The sequence below is a fragment of the Nyctereutes procyonoides genome, unplaced genomic scaffold (assembly GCF_905146905.1).
Source record: "Nyctereutes procyonoides isolate TBG_1078 unplaced genomic scaffold, NYPRO_anot_genome, whole genome shotgun sequence".
Taxonomy (NCBI): Eukaryota; Metazoa; Chordata; class Mammalia; order Carnivora; family Canidae; genus Nyctereutes; species Nyctereutes procyonoides.
The window spans coordinates 11,062,661-11,081,505 of record NW_026575031.1 but is presented as its reverse complement, the minus strand read 5'-3'; the positions used below and the strand labels follow the sequence as shown (position 1 = coordinate 11,081,505).

The 18,845-nt window shown below is 45.5% G+C and overlaps 1 protein-coding gene across 2 annotated transcripts in view; it reads right to left on the bottom strand.

The window, feature by feature from the left end:
- SORD (sorbitol dehydrogenase) overlaps nt 1-13,961 on the bottom strand; it is a 33,975-nt gene extending 20,014 nt beyond the window's left edge. Inside the window, exons 1-3 of one of the 2 annotated variants that reach the window (XM_055316782.1) lie at nt 13,774-13,920; nt 4,714-4,945; nt 195-228 (exon numbers count right to left, since the gene is read on the bottom strand). Coding sequence is in view for 1 of the 2 variants with exons in the window: in XM_055316781.1 (XP_055172756.1) it covers nt 195-228; nt 13,774-13,836 (97 nt within the window). In the remaining variant the exon portion in view is untranslated. Of the gene's footprint in view, nt 1-194; nt 229-4,713; nt 4,946-13,773 lie in introns of both variants that reach the window. The other variant, XM_055316781.1, reaches the window with a different exon arrangement.
- Between the last annotated feature and the right edge of the window lie 4,884 nt (nt 13,962-18,845).

The following is an 18,845-nucleotide window of genomic DNA, read 5'->3' as shown; positions in this document are numbered from 1 at the left end:
TAGCAGTCAAGTTGAATCTATCCAGTCATGCCATGGGTAACAGACTGGGTTGACAGCCCAACAAAAAAGATAGTTTTTAATTGGAGGCAAAGTAATAAACAGGAGGAAAAGAGGGTAAGCAAGCAATGCACAGGTGTTTTCAGGATAAGTAATAAGAAACAATAAAATGTAAGTTGAGCATCCCAAGGACCTACCATTTGGGCCTGGTTCTGGGATAGGATAGTTCTCCTAAAGGAAATAAAATAGAAAAACCAGTTAGCATGCATAATGACTTTCTCTTATGAACATTTTCAATTTGCTTAGTCAACACGGACTCTCATTCAAGTATTTCTTCTTAGAATTAACACAGGGTCAGACCATATTGCAGCTGAGTGGATGCCTGAGGGGCCACACTAAATCATGCTGCCCCTAATTCCTTTTTTTTTTTTTTTTTGTATATATTTTATTGGAGTTCGATATGCCAACATATAGCATAACACACAGTGCTCATCCTGTCAAGTGCCCCCCTCAGTGCCTGTCACCCAGTCACCCCAACCCCAGCCCTGCCCCTAATTCCTGACTTCACCATCTCCCACCCACTGGTGCAATTTGCCCTGGACTGATAAAGTATACTAAATGTTCCCCTAAGCAGAAAGGGATGTTTGGACAGCCTTCCATATCAGATCCTTCCCTCCTCAAAAAACACATTCTTAAGATACAGATTTGTTTGGTCTGGGAAACTCTTACAGGGTGAAGGGTGAAGGTATCTGGTAGTTGCATGTGAAGACTTTGACCTCTAGACAGGTTGGAGAAAGTGTATGCAGTTGCTCTCTCCTTTACATCAGCACACGGACCAGTGCTTGGTCCCCTCTTCTGAAACCTCCCATGTGGAGTTTTAGAGGCCCTTTGGGAACACATAGGATCTGCATTTTGGCCACTCTCCAGGTTCAAAAAGCAATCTGAGCTATTCTGGCATTCACAGCTATTATTATCATTAACCAACTTTTCTTCCCATTACCAACAAGCTAGGACATTCATGGTGACAAGAAGGAAGGATGGTGAGTGGCCAAATTCAAGGGTTCATTTTATGAAATCTTTGAAGGCAGCCAAAAGAGGAAGGAATGTGAAATGTTCACTGTACCAACTATGTGCCAGACAATGTTCTGGCTTTACACACATCATGGCACATGGCCCATGGTTTGCAGATGAGAAACCCGAAGCTGGGAAATTAAATAACTTGGTCAAAGTCTTACGGCCAGAGTGGATGAACCAGTACTAAACTTGATTCCCCAGCCTGTCTCACTACATCCCACTACACCTCAAGGGTGGAATATGCCCTTTCTCCTTTCAGGGTGATGCAAGGAGTAGTCAGAAAGGTGGAGAGAAGGTTGGGGCAGGGCCCCTGCAGAGCACGCTGCTGGGGCACTGCCCAAAGCTGGTCCCCTTCAGAAAGCCTTCCCAAGATGCTTTCTTTCTTTTTTTTCTTTTCTCTTTTTATTTTTTTTTAATTTAAATTCAATTTGCCAACATATAGTATAGCACCCATTGCTCATCCCATCAAGTGTCCTTCTTAGTGCCTGTCACCCAGTTACCCCATCTCCCCACCTACCTCCTCTTCTGTAACCCTTTGTTTCCCAGAGTTAGGAGTCTCTTATGGTTTGTCTCTCTCTCTAATTTTTCCCACTCAGTTCCCCTCCTTGTAATCCCTTTCACTATTTCTTATATTCCATGTATGAGTGAAACCATATGATCGTCCTTCTCCAATTGACTTATTTCACTCTGCATAATACCCTCCAGTTCCATCCACATAGAAGCCCAGATGCTTTCATAGGTTAGTAATGAATGACCCCTGGGCTATTTTGCTAACAAAATAACCCTGATGCCAAAGACAATGCCTTCGATCTCTCCAGTCACCAGGCACAGTGCACTGCCTCAAACATGGGGGAGCATGTACTTGTTACCTAACCACTCTCCATAATAGACAGCGAAGGAAGGTTTGCAGTTCTCACTCATCTCAGATTACCAGCCTTTCTGTTCAAGTAGCTTGAAGAGAATCAATGCTAATGCTGATTAGCTAACACTAACTTCCTCCTACCAGGTCCTGTGCTAAATGTTGTACACGCATCACCTTGGTTCATCCTCACAACAACCCTACGTAATACCTTCTCTTATGATCCCATTTTCCATAAGGTGAAACTGGAGAACAGGGAGATTTAGTGATCTGCCCATGGTAGTACTAAGGTAAAACTGGTAGAGCTATATATATCCAAAGCAGCCTGATGTGGGGAAAAGGTGCTCAGTTAGTTTTTCAGCTCTTAATAATTTAAACTGGCTACATGTGAAAGGAAGGAAGGAAAGAAGGGGGGGTGGGAGGAGGGAATCCATCTAAAAATGAGCAACTCCTGATAGCCAACTATCACCAAAACCTCCCCAGTAAAGCTACCAGTAGGCAACTTCTCAAGCAGCAAAAGGTAATTTATTCTTCATTATCCCTGCCTCCAACCAGGTCAGCCCTGAATACCCTGTTTAGGGGCAGAGAGGGGTAAGAATCAAGCTCAATGCAACAGCTGGGCACACCAAGGAGGCCCTGGGTCACTGGAGAGGACTACAGTAAAGATTTGCTGGAGGTGAGAGCCGACCAGCTTTGGTCCTGCCACCCCGGAAAGCTGCAGTCACCTTTCTAGACACTAGAGGGTGCTGTGTGGATAGCCTGGTTTTCCCTTTGGAGCAGGTGGCACATTTAGAACTTCAATACCTTTTCCTCTCCGTTCTCTTTCTTGCTTACTCTAACCACCCTGACAACTCAGCTTGGCTCCTGACTCCCCTCTCTGCAGAAGACATGCTGCAGAAGCAGAAGACCGTGTTAAGATGAGCCCTTAAGTCTACAAATGTTATCCTAAGCATGGCTGTGGAGCTCTTATTTTAAAAGGCTATCCCAGCACAGTTACTAAAAAAACCTTGCTTTTCATTTGTGATTCCTCCAAATGACGTTAGCCCAAATCCTCTGTTTCCTTAATCTCCTTTTCTGTCTCAGATTTCAGTGACAATATTCTTTCATCCATCCTACTTCTCATCTATCAGTTTCTTAGCTCCTCCGAGATCCCCAGCTTTCATTTTTATCCCTACTGCCCTTTCATCTCCTAAGTTTTGTTATCAGGCATCTTCAAGGTTTCCTGAACAGGACTTCTTATCTCTGTGAGTGACAGTAACAAAGGGATAAAGGAGAGTGGAGTTAACTGTTCTTTTCTGTAGTTACGTCACTTTTCCAGCATTTTTCATTTCAAGTCAGAAATACGTCACATACATATCCTCCCTTCTATCCCTTCCAACTCCCCATCCTCCCCCCAAAAATCAGGGAAATACTTCAGGTAAAACTCTGTGGGGGCATGGAATCATTCCTGGTGCCTCTTGCATTCTAAATGTTATCTTGTATTTCCTAAATATATTTTGTCAAATCAGCCTAAATGTTTGTTTCCTAAGTATATCCTCCTGCCCCCCCTTCTTCTATGGCCACCTGTGCAGCAATGGCCTCAACATGAGGAGAAATCAAGGGAACATGCCTTTACCCTCCTACAGATGACCCAAGGGGAGCAGGGGTGAAGAACTCAGTTTGCAACTGCCTGTCCATGTGCAAACCCAGGCTCCCCTCCACCCACTGCATGACCTGGGGGGGAGGGGCAGAGGGGTAGTTACATAAGCTCCTTGATCCTTCAATTTCCTCCTCTGTATAATGAGGATAACCATAAGATACAGTGCCCAACTCATAGTAAATAACTGAGCTCTTATTACAAAAGAAATCGAAGCAAAGTTCTATTTCTTATCATTAATTCACAGTATGGTAGAACCTGCTCTGGACAGCCTTGTCCTTCTTTTGAAAAAGGTATTTTTTATTTTTAAAAGATTTTGTTTATTCATGAGAGACACAGAGAGGCAGAGACACAACACAGGCAGAGGGAGAATCAGGCTCTGTGCAGGGAGCCCGATGTGGGACTCGATTCCAGGATTCCAGAATCACGCCCTGAGCCAAAGGCAGATGCTCAACCACTAAGCCATGCAAGTGCCCCCTGAAAAGGGTACTTTTAAAAATTGTTTTTGGGACAAGTTATTTCCCTTGTTGTCATGTCAATATTAAGAAAACTGGCCTGTTCCTTACAAGACTGGGATTTGGGAGAAAGGGAAATGGGATTCTGCAGTTTTAAGCCCAACTCTTCTGGTTGTGGGCAAGTGTGTAAAGCCAAGCTTCATGCCTTAGAGTGAGGGCTTTGGGAGCAGCCTTACCCCAGGTCCCCCAAACCCACCACGGCCTACTCCCCCATCAGGTCTCCTGATGACAGCTGGCTGCCCTCTATATGTAAGAAGAACAGAGCAAGAGACCTTATTTTGCTTTCCTTCCTCAGTTTTCCTCCTCCCTGGAGCATGTTTCAAACAAGCGAGGAAAATCCAAAGGTTTCCTGATGGGCCATTTTGTCATAAAAGGCTCTGTTGTAGCTGCATTAGCCCTGGCCAAGTTGGGGTCAAAGTAGAAGGGTCAAATACTCCCTCCAAAGCCCACACTGAACCGCTCTCCAGCCTGAGCTCTCAGGGTTCCAACCCCCCACCTTCTGCTAACAGTCTTTCTAAAATACAAATCCATTTCCAGCGCCCCATGGCCCTGTAAAGTCTTAACCCCTCCATGGTGCAGTCAGTGCTCTCTGCAAGCCTCCAGCAACTCCTAGCACACTGCTGCTCACTCACCTCTCCGGGACCACTTCCCCAGGGTCTGATCCTTCTTCAGGAGGTGGGAAGTGAAGGGGAGGAGGAGATGGGGGGGGGGTTGGGAGGGTGACTTGCTAATTCTCCTGGGAACTCAGGGAAATATAGGTTTGGATGTGTTGGAATTGCAGTGTCTGGGGACATCCAGGTGGGGCTGTCCCACAGGTGGCTATACTCCTGGGACTGGCACTCAGCATAGGTCAGGGATAGAGGCCTGTGAACAAGCGAGAAACAAGCACACAGTGAATCAATCACCTCCTCTAAAAAGCCTTCCTTGTCCTCACAGGACTGGGAAGGTGGCCAATCCTCTCCATTGAGCCTCCCCAGCTTGTAGAGCTGGATCCATACAGGATGGTTAAAGGACTATTTAATTCTTAACTGGGATAAATCAGTAAATTTTTTTTTATTTTTTTAAAAGATTTTATTTATTTATTCAAGACAGACACACAGAGAGAGGCAGAGACACAGGCAGAGGGAGAAGCAGGCTCCATGCAGGGAGCCTGACGTGGGACTTGATCCAGGGTCTCTAGGATCACACCCTGGGCCAAAGGCAGCGCTAAACCACTGGGACACTGGGGCTGCCCAATCAGTAAATTTTTAAAAAATTAATTTCCTAATTCAAAATGTACAAATATAACTATATAATTATACCTATCAGATGGTTCTTTAAGCAAAAATGTGAAGTCTCTCAGCTTTGCTGGATGCACTAGTATGTTACTAACATTGATTAAATGCTGTGTTCAGGTCTAGGAAATGAAACATTTACATTTAAAAAAATGATTTAGCTAGACATCACTTCATAAAATCTGGACCTATTCCTTCCTCAGTGTAAATCTGATTTTGAGAAAACTGCCAGCTTTAACAGTCACACTAGAAGACTTATCAAGTGGATGTCATTACGGTAGGAGAGTACATATTTCTCCTCCTTAATTTCTGTCATGCGATTTTAAAAGAGAAATTTTGGGGCACCTGGGTGGCACAGTCAGTTAAGCATCTGCCTTCAGCTCAGGTCATGATCCCAGAGTCCTGGTCCTGGGATGGAACCTCATGGGGCCCCCTGCTCAGGGGGGAGTCTGCTTCTAATTCTCCACCCTGCTCGAGTTCTCTCTCAAATAAATAAGTAAAATCTTTAAAATAAATACATAAATAAAAGAACAATTTCCCCCATACTCTTAGTTATTCCCTTCAGAATAGGGGTATTTCACTACATTTCTTAGTAGTACTAGGACTTATTACATAAAACATTAATATCCTATTTGTGGTATTGTTAACTGTTCCTGCTACTTTTAGTGGAAAAAATTAAGCTTTGTGGCTCTAGGCCTCCTGCAGACAAAGGCACTGTCCTTGCGTAGCAGTTGGCAGAAATAGCTGGATTTGATTTCCTGCTGTTCATCTGGTTCGGGTCTTGTTTTATTACTGAAATATAATTAAGATAAAGGAAGAGGGGGCATCCCTGGGTGGTGCAGCGGTTTGGCGCCTGCCTTTGGCCCAGGGCGCGATCCTGGAGACCCGGGATCAAATCCCACATCGGGCTCCCGGTGCATGGAGCCTGCTTCTCCTCTGCCTGTGTCTCTGCCTCTCTCTCTCTCTCTCTCTGTGACTATCATAAATAAATAAATTAAAAAAAAAGATAAAGGAAGAGGTATTTCTTTGAGCTATTTGCTACTACCTGATTTTCTCTTTTTCAGGAGCTTTATACTGTATTGTCAGTGTCTCTCACTGATAAATCTAGTTCAGGTGTTAAAGGGCTAAGTAGCCTGCACTTCTTCATTCTGGTGTAATCTCTGGGTTTAATCCAGCTGCTACTTAAAACCTATCAGGGCCCTTTAATTTGGTGGTAGAGATGCAGCTAGCTGGGTCTAGCAGCTATGGCAAAAGTAACCTGGGAAAGAGACTTGATGCTCAGAACCACTTGAGTTGCCAGTGTTGATGCCTCCTCATTAAATAATCCCCTCATCCTTACCCCAAAATCTTAACAGTAAAGTACATATGCAAGGAGGGGATATCTTCGATGTGTTACATTATACAGAACTATTTTACTTTAAAAACTATTAAAGATTCAAAGCAATTTTTTTTGACCTGGGGTATAACACGTCTCCTCAAAGGGCAAAAACTCAAGAAATATCTTCGTGGGGCCTGATTAATGTTTAAGCTTGATGCTGACACATTTTCTCTGCTCTTTAAAATTTAACATCGACTCATCATCCTTTTTTTTTTTTAAAGATTTATTTATTCATGAGAGACACAGACTGAGAGAGAGAGGCAGAAACAAAGGCAGAGGGAGTAGCAGGCTCTTCACAGGGAGCCTGATGTGGGACTTGATCCTCCATCCTGGGATCAGGACCTGAGCCAAACAAAGGCAGGCCCCTAACCACTGAGCCACCCAGGAGTCCCATCAACCCATCATTCTAAAATGCCTATTTTCCCTTTAACTTGGTCTTTCCTTAAGGGGAGCAGAATTTGCCATCCCCAAATATATCTCTTTGGCAAAAGAATTATTTTAGGCAGATCATTTTTAACAAACAGCAGATTTAGGAAAAGCTCTGAAAACTGAGAACTTACTTTATGAAAGAGATATTTACATTTACAAGGAAAATCTTTTGTAAGGGTGTCTCCCTCTCCCTATCAGGAAAAAAGAGATTGATCCAATCTCTCTTACCAGGAGAGAAGGCACAGATTTAAATTTGAGCAACAACCTTTTATTTTCTGTGCTTTTCCCGAAAACCTCCCTAACTGGCTTCCCCCATTCCAAGATCTTTTGTTTTTAGGTGGAAATGGAAGTTAAGGTGGTAGCTTTGGCCATCTCATGAAATTACTGTTTTTTCTTTTTTAAAGATTTTATTTATTCATGAGAGACACAGAGAGGCAGAGACACAGGCAGAAGGAGAAGCAGGCTCCATGCAGGAAGCCTGATGCAGGACTCCATCCCAGGACCTTGGGATCATAACCTGATCCAAAGGCAGCCACTCAAACCACTGAGCCACCCCAGTGCCCTGAAATTACTATTTTCATCATTACCTCCCATATATACAGGAGGTACACATTATTAAACTTGTATAGTCTTGTTAATCTGCTTCTTATTACAAGGGATCTCAGCCAAGAACCTAGAAGCACAGGGAGAAAATTATTTTTCCTCCCCTACATCATAAAACAAAAATCTGACTATATCCCATCTGGAACCCGGTGGTCCGCCTCCGGGAAGTGGGGGCTGGGTTGCTCCTTTCTTCTCCCTGGCCACATGCTGGTGCCTGAAATCTGGCAAAGCTTGCAGGAGTACTGGCAGGTGAAATGCGCTCAATGTGGTCGATGGACTACTACTGATGTATGATGCAATATGTACAGAAAAAAACAAACAAAAAAAGCATTTAGCAATATTTAAAGCATGTTGACATTGCTGCAACACCAAAACACAGCAACACAAACATATCGGCTTGTGGTTGAAAATAAATAAAATTGCCATTTGTTTCACCCAGCATAGTGTGTGAAGCACTAATTAAAGGACATGGCACATGCCCAAATTTGGTAGGCACTCACCACATTAATTCTCTTTGTTCCCCCCTACCTTTCAAGTGAAACCTAGAGCATTAAAAAAAAAAAAAAAAAACACAAAGTCTCCCCTCAGCCCTCCTCTGCCAAGCAGCTTCTGTGCAGAAAAACTCATTTGACTTTTATATCCCAACTTCATGAACTCAAGAGAGAATTCATTTCCCAATCAAAAGGAACTTCTGGATTTCTCAAGACTGAACTAAGAGGCACAAAGTAATTAAACGGGCAAATACAGATAAATACAAGATTATTGCCCAGGCCTACATTTATTATAATTTGGTTATGAATTGTCCACAGAGGGGTACCTGGGTGGTTCAGTTGATTAAGCATCTGACTCTGTATTTCGGCTCAAGTTGTGATCTCAGGGTCATGGTGATGAGGGAGCAGAAGCTGAGGACAAAGCACAAGGTGACACCCCATAACCTACCCCCCCCACTCCTGTGACATTCCTCCAGGAAACTTACAACTATCTTAATGTTATTTTTTTCAACTATCTTAATGTTAATGCTTTGCTGGGGTGTGTGTGTGGGAGGGAACAACCTTGGCTTAACAATAACAAGGCCTCCTGTACCCAGAAAGTCTTCTTTAGCAATATCAAAGTCCTTCTGGACACCTCCCTTTTTCCTTACCCCTAACTCTCAAGCATATATAATCAGCCATTCCTCACAACCTCAGTGCAGCAGCTCTTTCTGCCCACAGGTCCTGTCCCATGCTTTAATAAGATCACCCTTTTTACACCAAAGATGTCTGAGAATTCTTTCTTGGCCATGGGCTCCCGACCTCACCTAAATTCCAAAACTAAATCAATAAGGATCAAGCCCTGCATAGGGCTACATGCTCAGGGGATAGTCTGCTTCTCTCTCTCTGCTTTCTCTCCAATAAATAAATTTTTTAAAGATCGCCCACATAACACACACACACAAAAAATGCCCACGTATTTGAAGGTCTTGATTTTTTTTCTTTTTATGCTAAGATTTTTTTATTACTATTTTTAAGGTCTTTTTAAGTAATCTGTACACCCAATGGGGGGCTTTTAACTCAGGGTCCCAAGATAATGAGTCCTGTCTTCTTCCCAATGAGCCAGCCAGCCAGGCACCCCTAAATTGAGATGGTATAAATGTCTGACTCTCCATAGGCCCTAGCCTTAGCATATGTCATTAGCTGTGCTAGGCCTGTTACAGGCACCGTCCCATTGTAAGGGCCAAGGGCAGTCTGCCCTGATTATTTTAATCCGAAGGCAATCAATGTCCTGCGGATTCAGGAGACACTTTTACCCCTCCCTTAACAACAAAGAATAATCGAAATTAGAGGGGCTTGACCACAGATAAATTTTATCTGAGTAATCTAGTTATACATCAGGGCAAACATTTGTTTACCAAATATACCAAATATTTACTCTTTGATCTTCCTGTGAATTGCATTCATTCCCTTTGAAGTCCCAACCCCCAGCCCCTTTCTCATTTTGCCTGTCTTTGGCCATTGCCATGTATTTGTGGATTCTTTGTACATATTACCTATTAAATTTGATTTTCTCCTGCTAATCTTTCTCATGTCAATTTGATTCTTGGTCCAGTTAGAACCTTTGACAGGACATGAAATTCTTGTTCCTTGATACCATCTAGTCTTCACACAACCCAGAGGTGAGAATTACTGTCATCCCCATCACACAGATGGGAAATTGAAGCAGAAAATAATCCGGCGACTCACAAAACTATAAACAGCAGAGCTGGCGCTAAACTGCACTCTGGGCCTCAACCTGGCTCGTGACTTTATTACTGTTTCCATTTAAAGAGAACTTCAGCCAGCTGCACTTTGAGCTGACACTTTTTGCTGACAAGCAGTTTGCCTCTTTACCCATCAGTTTGGCTGCCTTGCCCCTTGCTCCTTTCCCTATTTAAAATAGGGAGGGAAAAGTAAAAGCTCTGTTTCCCCCCTCAAATTTTTGTTTTCCTCATTATAAAAAATAAACCACCAATCAGTGTGTCTCTGTGCGTTTGTTTGTGCACACATATACTCTCTCTGACTTACCACTCAACTTAGAAATGCCCAGAGTGAAGACACCATGCAGACCTGAATCCCCAGGCCAGGGAGCACTGGAGCTGCCAGGGCTCTTCCCTTGCTGTGGCGAGGGGATCACTAGCTACATAGTAGGCAAGGAATTTAATTTTTCTTTCCCTGCAGCCCCAGCAATCAAGGAAGAAGAGGGAATCCTGCCTTCTCCGTAAGGCAGAAAGAAGCGAGGTCTTAAGTTTCCTTCCTTGGCAGGTAGAAGATGCCAGGAGTTTGAAGAGGTTCAGGTCAAATTTCTGCCACAAACTACTGCCATGGATGCTGGCTGGTCCCTGGGCTTACCCGAAGTGGGATAGCAGCACTGGAAAGGGTTGAACCCGTGGCTTCCTGCTTCAGAACCCTTCCAAATCCTGCTTCAGATTTTAGAAATGGGCCTTTCACCAGATAACTCCCTTCCCATGAGTTCCTGAGGCACAACCATTTCTATCAGTGGATCCTGACCCTGGTTGGCCAAAATGGCCACAGCCGGCTATCTATGTCCAGGAAATCTTGGGTTTCATTCTGGTTGTCCCACAGAAAGGAGAACTGGTGTTCCTTTGGAAAGCTTTTCGGGTTGCTTCCTGGTTCTCTAGTAGTACCACCCACCCCCAATCCCAAACCACTTACCTATTTGCCTTACAGAAGGGGTGGAAGGACAGAGATACTCTATGGAAGTCAGGGGGCTCTCTGTCGAGGTGCTGAGGGTCCTTCTCTGCAGGGAGTGGTGAGGGGCCAGGAGGGTCTGTGCTGAGGTTATCTCTGAGGCAGCCTAGTCATCCCTGGTCACTCTTCTGACAGCTTTCTGCCCCTTCCCCTGAGTGCCGTGCTCTCTCCAAGGAAATGTCCTCCACTTGCTGCCTTCTCAGTCTACACGTCCCACTCAGCCTAGGCAGGCTTATCCTTCTACAAATTCCCACTACGGTGAAACTTTGGGAAGGACAATACTTTGTTGAGCAGGATAGTGCTGTAAACCTAATGAAGTCTGCCCCTCAGCTGTTGTGACAACCCACGCCCCCTTACACATTCCCAAATGCCTCATGGGGTGGGAGTGCAAAACTGCTCAGTAGAAGCAGATGACTCCTGAATTTACAGCTCCAGTTGCTATATCCCAGATCCTTAGAACCAAGATAATTTCTCAAAGACACCTCAATGTTGTGTTCCAGAGAAATCTTAAACTCAGACCTGATCTCATCATTTTAATCTATTCTCTTCTGTCTAGTAAATGATCCCATCACCTCTTACTCTCAAACAGACCTGAGGCCCTCATGAATCCATCCTGAATTCTTTCAGTGTACCAATGCTACAACCACAGGCAACATTCTCTAGCCCATCATATTTTCTAGAGCCTTTAGGATACACCCACCCCAATTCCTCCCTAATTCAGAGAGCAAAGCTGATAAAATTCAATGGCAAAGTGATAAAATCAATCTTTAAAAAAATTTTTTTTCATAAAATCAATTTTAAGGTGAGCTTCCTACTCCCTCCAATCTTCAAGGCTTTGCTCTAGAGAGCTGTGATAAAAATAGAGGTCACCTGGAAGAGCAGTAGGAGAGCATGAGTTTAGGAGTTAAGGCAAAGCAGATCCTGGGGTTGCAATTCTAGTCCTGCTACTTATTAGATCCATGACTGAAAGCAGGCCCTCTGCAGCAGAAGCAGATCCTATCCACTTCCCCAGCCTCACCAAACTCCACACTATTTGCAGGGCCAGTAAACAGGACCCGTAATCTTGTACTTCATATATCTTTGCACTTGTTCTTACATTTGCCTGAATGACTCCTACTTATCCTTCAAGAACCAGGTCAAGGAGCATTCATCTCCTCTAGGCCTCCTTCCTAGGTCAAGCACACACACCCCCACCCCCCACCCCCAGGTCTTTACTCAGTGCAGCATCCAAAACCCTCACACTGTCTGATTGTTAACTTTATCTTGTCTGTCTCCCTAGAGCAGCTTGAGGGTAGGGGCTGCATCTTCTTCTTCTTTTTTGGGACCCCAGCCCTCCATCCAGTGCTTGGCATATGGCAGTCACCCTCTCATCTAATAAATGTGGAATGAAGGATGGAGTTGGAGGTCACTCTGTAAGCTGCGTAGAGCTGTATTACTTTGCCTTCCTTACAATACCATCTGGTGTTGGGAGTAATAAGCACTAACAGCATCACTTTAATTTGGGACCTTGAGTGAGGCTCCACAGAGTGGAGAGAGCACTAGAATGGGAGCCTGAACCTGAGTTCTCATCTGGGCTCTGTTAACTAAACAAGTCTGTCACCCTGGGGATGGCACTTCCTTAACTAAGGAAATGGGAGAGTTGGCTCAGGGACGGAGCTCATGGTCAGGGATCCACAAACTTGTAGGGAGTTGATGGAGGGACTTAAAGGAACTCCACAAAAATCTCTGAAATTGCTGCCAAACTCCGTCTATCTGCATTCTGTGGGGAAAGAGACCCTAGATTCTCATATAATCACGAATCACTAATCTGGATAATCTGCTGAGTCTCTCCTACCTAGATCTTCCTGTATCTTCTCTTTGAGGAGGAAGGTGGTGCCAGGGAGCAGTTGAGATGGCTGGCACCCACCCCACACACCCACTGCTATCCCAGGCCCATCTGAGATGGACTTTGTCAAGGGACCCCTGACACCACCACAGGGCTGACCCTGTAGCTCCCTGACTTTGGCCACCTAAGCCAGAGAGCAGATATAAAGGTATGGTGCCAAAGAGACATACACAAAACGTTCTTAAAGATAACAGGAGCCGGATCAAAGATGGCAGGAAAATGAACTAAGCATGGACTAAGGGTGGTGAGGAGAAAAGAAGCTTTGGAGATATGGACACTATCCAGATCCTGAAGTCTGGCACAGGCGCAGGAACACCAGGGGTCCTGGAGACAGAGGCCTGTGCTGGAAGTTCAAGAGGCAGGCACTAGCATTTTCTGAGTAGCCAGTAAGTCCTGGGTACTCTTGTGATCACAATAATCCTGCAAAGGAGGTTTTACCAGGCCAAGGCAAGACCGATTAAATATGAGTTCCACAGCTTTTAAACGTCCCTCTGGCCCTCCTTTCTGCCTTGCACTGTCTTCCCAGAGTTCAGGGCATGTCCTACATCAGGTAGCCTCCTGGTATCTCTTTTGAAAAGCGCAACGAAAGAGGCTAGACTACGAATCTGCAGCTGGCAAAGCAGGGAGAAGGCTTCGATCAGTTTGCAACCCTCCTGGCCTCTGGCCACGTGCCGGCCACGGGGCTGGATTCCAGGAGGCGCAGGCAAGAACCTTCCTCTTAGCACTTTACAACCAGCAGCCCCCTCCCCCCGCCACGGTGACCAGCTCAGATCTGGGCGGCCAGGACCCGGAGGTGCAGGGCCCGTCGCCAGCTGGAGCCGCCGGGGCCGCGGCGGAGCTCCCTCCGAGGCCAGCGGGGCAGGGTCGGGCCAGGCTTCCCTTTCCCCTTCCCGTTTTACCAGGCGCAGGTCTCCGGGTCCGTGCACCACCAGAGTGAGGTTCTCGGCCTTGGCCGCCGCCATGTCGTGCTCTCCCTCCTGGGTCGAGGCTGCAGTCGGCGGGACGTGTGGTGGCTCGAGTGACAGCCCCGCGAGGGTACAGGGTTAGAGCTGGGAGGCCCCGGGTGTCAGAAAAGGCGCACGGCCGGCCGGGGGCGGGGCCTCCCCGTCCTTGACAACCGGGGCGGGGCTAGCGTGGAGGGCGGGGCCTCCCTGCGGCGCCCGGGCGTTTGCCGGAGAGGGTGCGGGTGGGGGCTGGGAGGGGGTTGGGGAGGGGCTGGGAGGTGAGGGGGGCGCTGGGGAGGGGGCTGGGAGGTGGGAAGGAGGCTGGGAGGGGGCTGCAGAGGGGGCTGGGAGGTGAGGGGGGCTCTGGGGAGGGGGTTGGGGAGGGGGCTGGGAGGTAAGGGGGGCGCTGGGGAGGGGCCTGGGAGGTGAGGGGGGCTCTGGGGAGGGGGTTGGGGAGGGGGCTGGGAGGTAAGGGGGGCGCTGGGGAGGGGCCTGGGAGGTGAGGGGGGCTCTGGGGAGGGGGTTGGGGAGGGGGCTGGGAGGTAAGGGGGGCGCTGGGGAGGGGCCTGGGAGGTAATGGGGGCGCTGGGGAGGGGGCTGGGAGGTAAGGGGGCGCTGGGGAGGGGGCTGGGAGGTGAGGGGGGCTCTGGGGAGGGGGTTGGGGAGGGGGCTGGGAGGTAATGGGGGCGCTGGGGAGGGGGCTGGGAGGTAAGGGGGCGCTGGGGAGGGGGTTGGGGAGGGGGCTGGGATGTGGGGGGGCTGGGGAGGGGGCTGGGAGGTAAGGGGGCGCTGGGGAGGAGGTTGGGGAGGGGGCTGGGAGGTGGGGGGGGCTGGGGAGGGGGCTGGGAGGTGACGAGGGGGGCGAGGCTGGGAAGGGGCGAAGCCAGGCTGCTTTTTTGCAGCCTGCTGGTTTTGCCTCAAATCCAAGGGATCGTTGCTGCAATCAGAGTAGCCTGCAGAGGCAACAACCACCAGACCGATGTGCTCCTACTTCAGCTGCAGAAGAGGTTCCGCAAAGTGGAGCAGAGTCTCAGGACCCGCACTGAGATTCTGCTAGGGTAAGCCTAGGTCTCACCCAGACGTGAGGCCTCAGGGTCTGTATTTGCATTACCATTGAAATGCTGAGGTTCCATCCAGGTCGGGCAAGATCTACACTTTGAGGAACAGGCTCTACACTGATGCAACCTCCATGTTGTCCCAGTGTCCCCAGCATCCAGCAAAGCATCTGGTACAAGTAGGAGTGAATGAATGAATTGGTGTACCACCCCACGGGTGGGCTTGGTGCATCAGGCTATGAAATGGAATCTGCAAACCCTTTTCCCCTTAACTGGCTCTCCTTGAATAGAAGCAGAATTTCTGCCTACATTCTTCCTTCAAGCCTCTCTTTCCTCAGAAACAGTGACATTTTACTCCAAGGGGAGAGCTGCCCTCAGAACAGTCCTAAGTCCATAAAGTCCCTTCTCTTCTTTGAGAACAATGCTCTGGATTTCATTCCCTACAGCTCTCCCCAAGCCCAGACTTTCTGCTGGATTGTTTTATCTTCTCCAGGAGGCTCTCCCCAGTGCCCAGCCCTTAAAGATATCTCTCTTTGGTGCTCACTGCATGCTCACTGCATGGTGGGGTGAGCCTGTACTTTCACCTATAATCATCCCTTCCCCAGATGCTCAGGAAGGCTATTGAGGGCAAGGCCTCATTTTTTTTTCTTCTTTTTTTAATCTACTAAATGTCTTTTCTTTTTACTTTTAATTTTTTTAAACAGCTTTATCAAAGTATAATTGACATACAGTAAACAGCCAATATTTAAAGTACACGGTATAATTTTTAAAAGATTTTATTCATTTATTTGGCAGAGAATAAGACTACACAAGCAGCAGGCAGAGGGAGAAGCAGACTCTGCTGAGCAGGGAGCCCAACGTGGGGGGCTTGATCCCAGGACCCTGGGATCATGACCTAAGCCAAAGGCAGATGCTTGACTGAGCCACCCAGGTACCCCTACAATAAGTTTTGATGTATGTGAATATCATGAAGTCATCACCATATTCAAGATAATGAGCATATCTGTCCTCAGAAATTCTCTCCCTCTCCAAAGCAACCATTGCTCTTCTTTCTTCACTACATATTAGTTTGCATTTCCTAGAGTTTTATATAAAAAGTGGGTATTATTTTAGTCTGACTTCTTTCACTTACCCCAGTTGTTTTGAGCTTCATCCAAGTTGTTAAATATATCAGTTGCTCATTCCTTTTTACTGCTGAGTATTATTTCTTGATATGGATGTACCACAATGTTTTCTCCACTTTACATATTTGATGGACACTTGGATTGTTCCTAGTTTTTTACCATTACAAATATGATTGCTATGTAAATTCATGAACAAGTTTTGATGTGGATATACGCTGGGTTATTGTTACTCTATGTTTAGCCATTTGAGGAACTTCTAAACTGTTTTCCAAAGTGACTGCACCACTTTACATTCCCAGCAGCCGTGCAGCCCAAGCTGAGAGGTCCAGTTTTTCCAAATTCTCACCAATAGTTGATATAGTCAGTTCCTAAAAAAGTTTAAGATGTTTTAATATATGTGTAGTGCATCTCATTTTTTTAACTGAAATATGATTAACAGTGTTATATTAGTTTCAGGTTTTCAATATAAAAATTCAACAATACTATACATTTCCCAGTGCTCATCACAATAAGATAATTCTCTTCACCTATTTCACCCATCCCCTACCCACCTCCTCTCTGGCAATCAATCACCTGTTTGTTCTCTATATTTAAATGTGTGTTTGGTGGTTTTTTGTTTTGTTTTGTTTTTGCTGTTGTCTCTTTTTTTTCTTTGTTTTGTTTCTTAAATTCCACATATGAGTAAAATCATGGTATCTGTCTTTCTTTGACTTCTGTGACTTAGTATTATATCTTCTAGCTCCATCCATGTTTTTATGAATGGCAAGATCTTACTTCTTTCTATGGCCTAGTAATATTCCATTATAAGTATATATCACTTTTTTATACATTCATTTATGGATGGACACTTGAGTTGGCTCCATATCATGGCTATTGTAAATAATACTTCAGTAAACATAGGAGTGCATACATCTTTTCAAATTAGGGGTTTTATTTCCTTTGGGTAAATCCCCAGTAGTGGAATTACTAGATCATATGATAATTATATTTTTAATATTTTAAGGAATATCTTTATCATTTACCTCGGTGGCCACAACAGCTTGTATTCCCACCAGCTGTGCATGAAGGTTCTTTTTTCTGTATATCCTCACCAATTTTCTTTTTCTCCAGAACCCTTGCCAAGGCCTTGTATTTAAAAACATAATCTGGTAAAGTGTTTCGGACAGTGTAAGGAGCTCAAAAAAAAAAAAAAAAAAACAAAACAGTTTTTATGATAAACATGGATCAAGTTCTGGAATGCTAATAATGACAAAAATATAAGTATGTGTCCGGCAGCCCGGCGGTTTAGCGCCGCCTGCAGCCCAGGATGTGATCCTGGAGACCCGGGATTGAGTCCCACGTTGGGCTCCCTGCATGGAGCCTGCTTGTTGCCTCTGCCTGTTGTCTCTGCCTTTCTCTCTGTGTGTCTCATGAATAAATAAATAAAATCTGAAAGAAAGAAAGAAAGAAAGAAGAAAGAAAGAAAGAAAGAAAGAAAGAAAGAAAGAAAGAAAGAAAGAAAGAAAGAAAGAAAGAAAGAAAGAAAGAAAGAGAAAAAGAAAAGAAAGAGAAAAAGAAAAGAAAGAAAAGAAAAGAGTATGTGGCAGGGCAGGAGGGTAAGGTGTGACAAAGCCATGGAATGGATTTTTGCAGGGGACTTGTAGCATCTGTCATGCTCATTGCTTTGAGATCTATCCCACAAGGCAAGGCTATACTTGGTGGGTCCCTCCAGTATCTCCTGCACTCAGCTTCTGAGCAGGCTTTGCTTGGAGAAATGGACTAACTCGGAATTACCTGGCTTCATTCATGCACATGAACTTCAAACTCAGTTTTCCCTTTATGCCTTGTGGAGTCCCTTCAGAGTCTTCCAAGCATGGCTTTCCAGTGGGTGAAGCTGACAGAGAAAGCCCTAGGAAAGGCTTAAGAGCAGAAGACCCCTTGAAGTAGACATTTACTGACTTTTAAGTGAACAAAACACCAGAATCAAAGCAGAGGTTTGACACTAAAATATGACACAATGGCCACACTTTGGAGAGGTATTTGTTTTCTTATGAGCAATAACACTCTGAAACTGTCTTGAAGGTTGTTGTCTGAGGGTAAAGAGATTTGGAAAGGCAGGAGACAAATTTAGAGATGTAATCGATAACTGGGATCCTTTATAGAAAAGATAAAAGGGTAAGTTGATAAAGGTTCTTAAGAAAATGACATTTTTGGGGATCCTTGGGTGGCTCAGTGGTTTAGCATCTGCCTTCAGCCCAGGGTATGATCCTGGAGTCCCAGGATCAAGTCCCACATCAGGCTCCCTGTGTGGAGCCTGCTTCTCCCTCTGCCTGTGTCTGCTTCTCTCTCTGTGTGTATCTCTCAGGAATAAATAAAATCTTAAAAAAAAAAAAAAAGAAAATGACATTTTTAAAGTAAAAAGCAGGTTGTTATTACAGTATTTAAACAATTTGGTGTGACATTTCTGCATAATTTTCTCACAGAGACCAGCATTCATGAGGATGAGGAACAGATTTTTCTAGGCATTTCACTGACTAGAGGATAAAATGCTGGCTTTGCCTTTGCTGGTCGCCCGCTTGGCCCAGTTTCTCTGGGTCTCTGCCTGACTTTCCCAGACAGCACAGCACTTTGAGGCACTCTCTCCACTGATTTCAACTACAAGTTGTTGATAAATTTCTGCCCTGAAAACCTATTTGGAATTTAAAAGTTAAACCATGAGATGCATATCCTCCAGGGTCGCACATCTAGAAAAAGGGAGACTTTAGTCCAGGTGGTATCCTATCATAAACCCTGGGTTACTTCAGGTGAAGGTAACACAGTGTACTAACAACAAGCAAAGTCAGTATGCCATAGGGCCTTAACTTTCCAA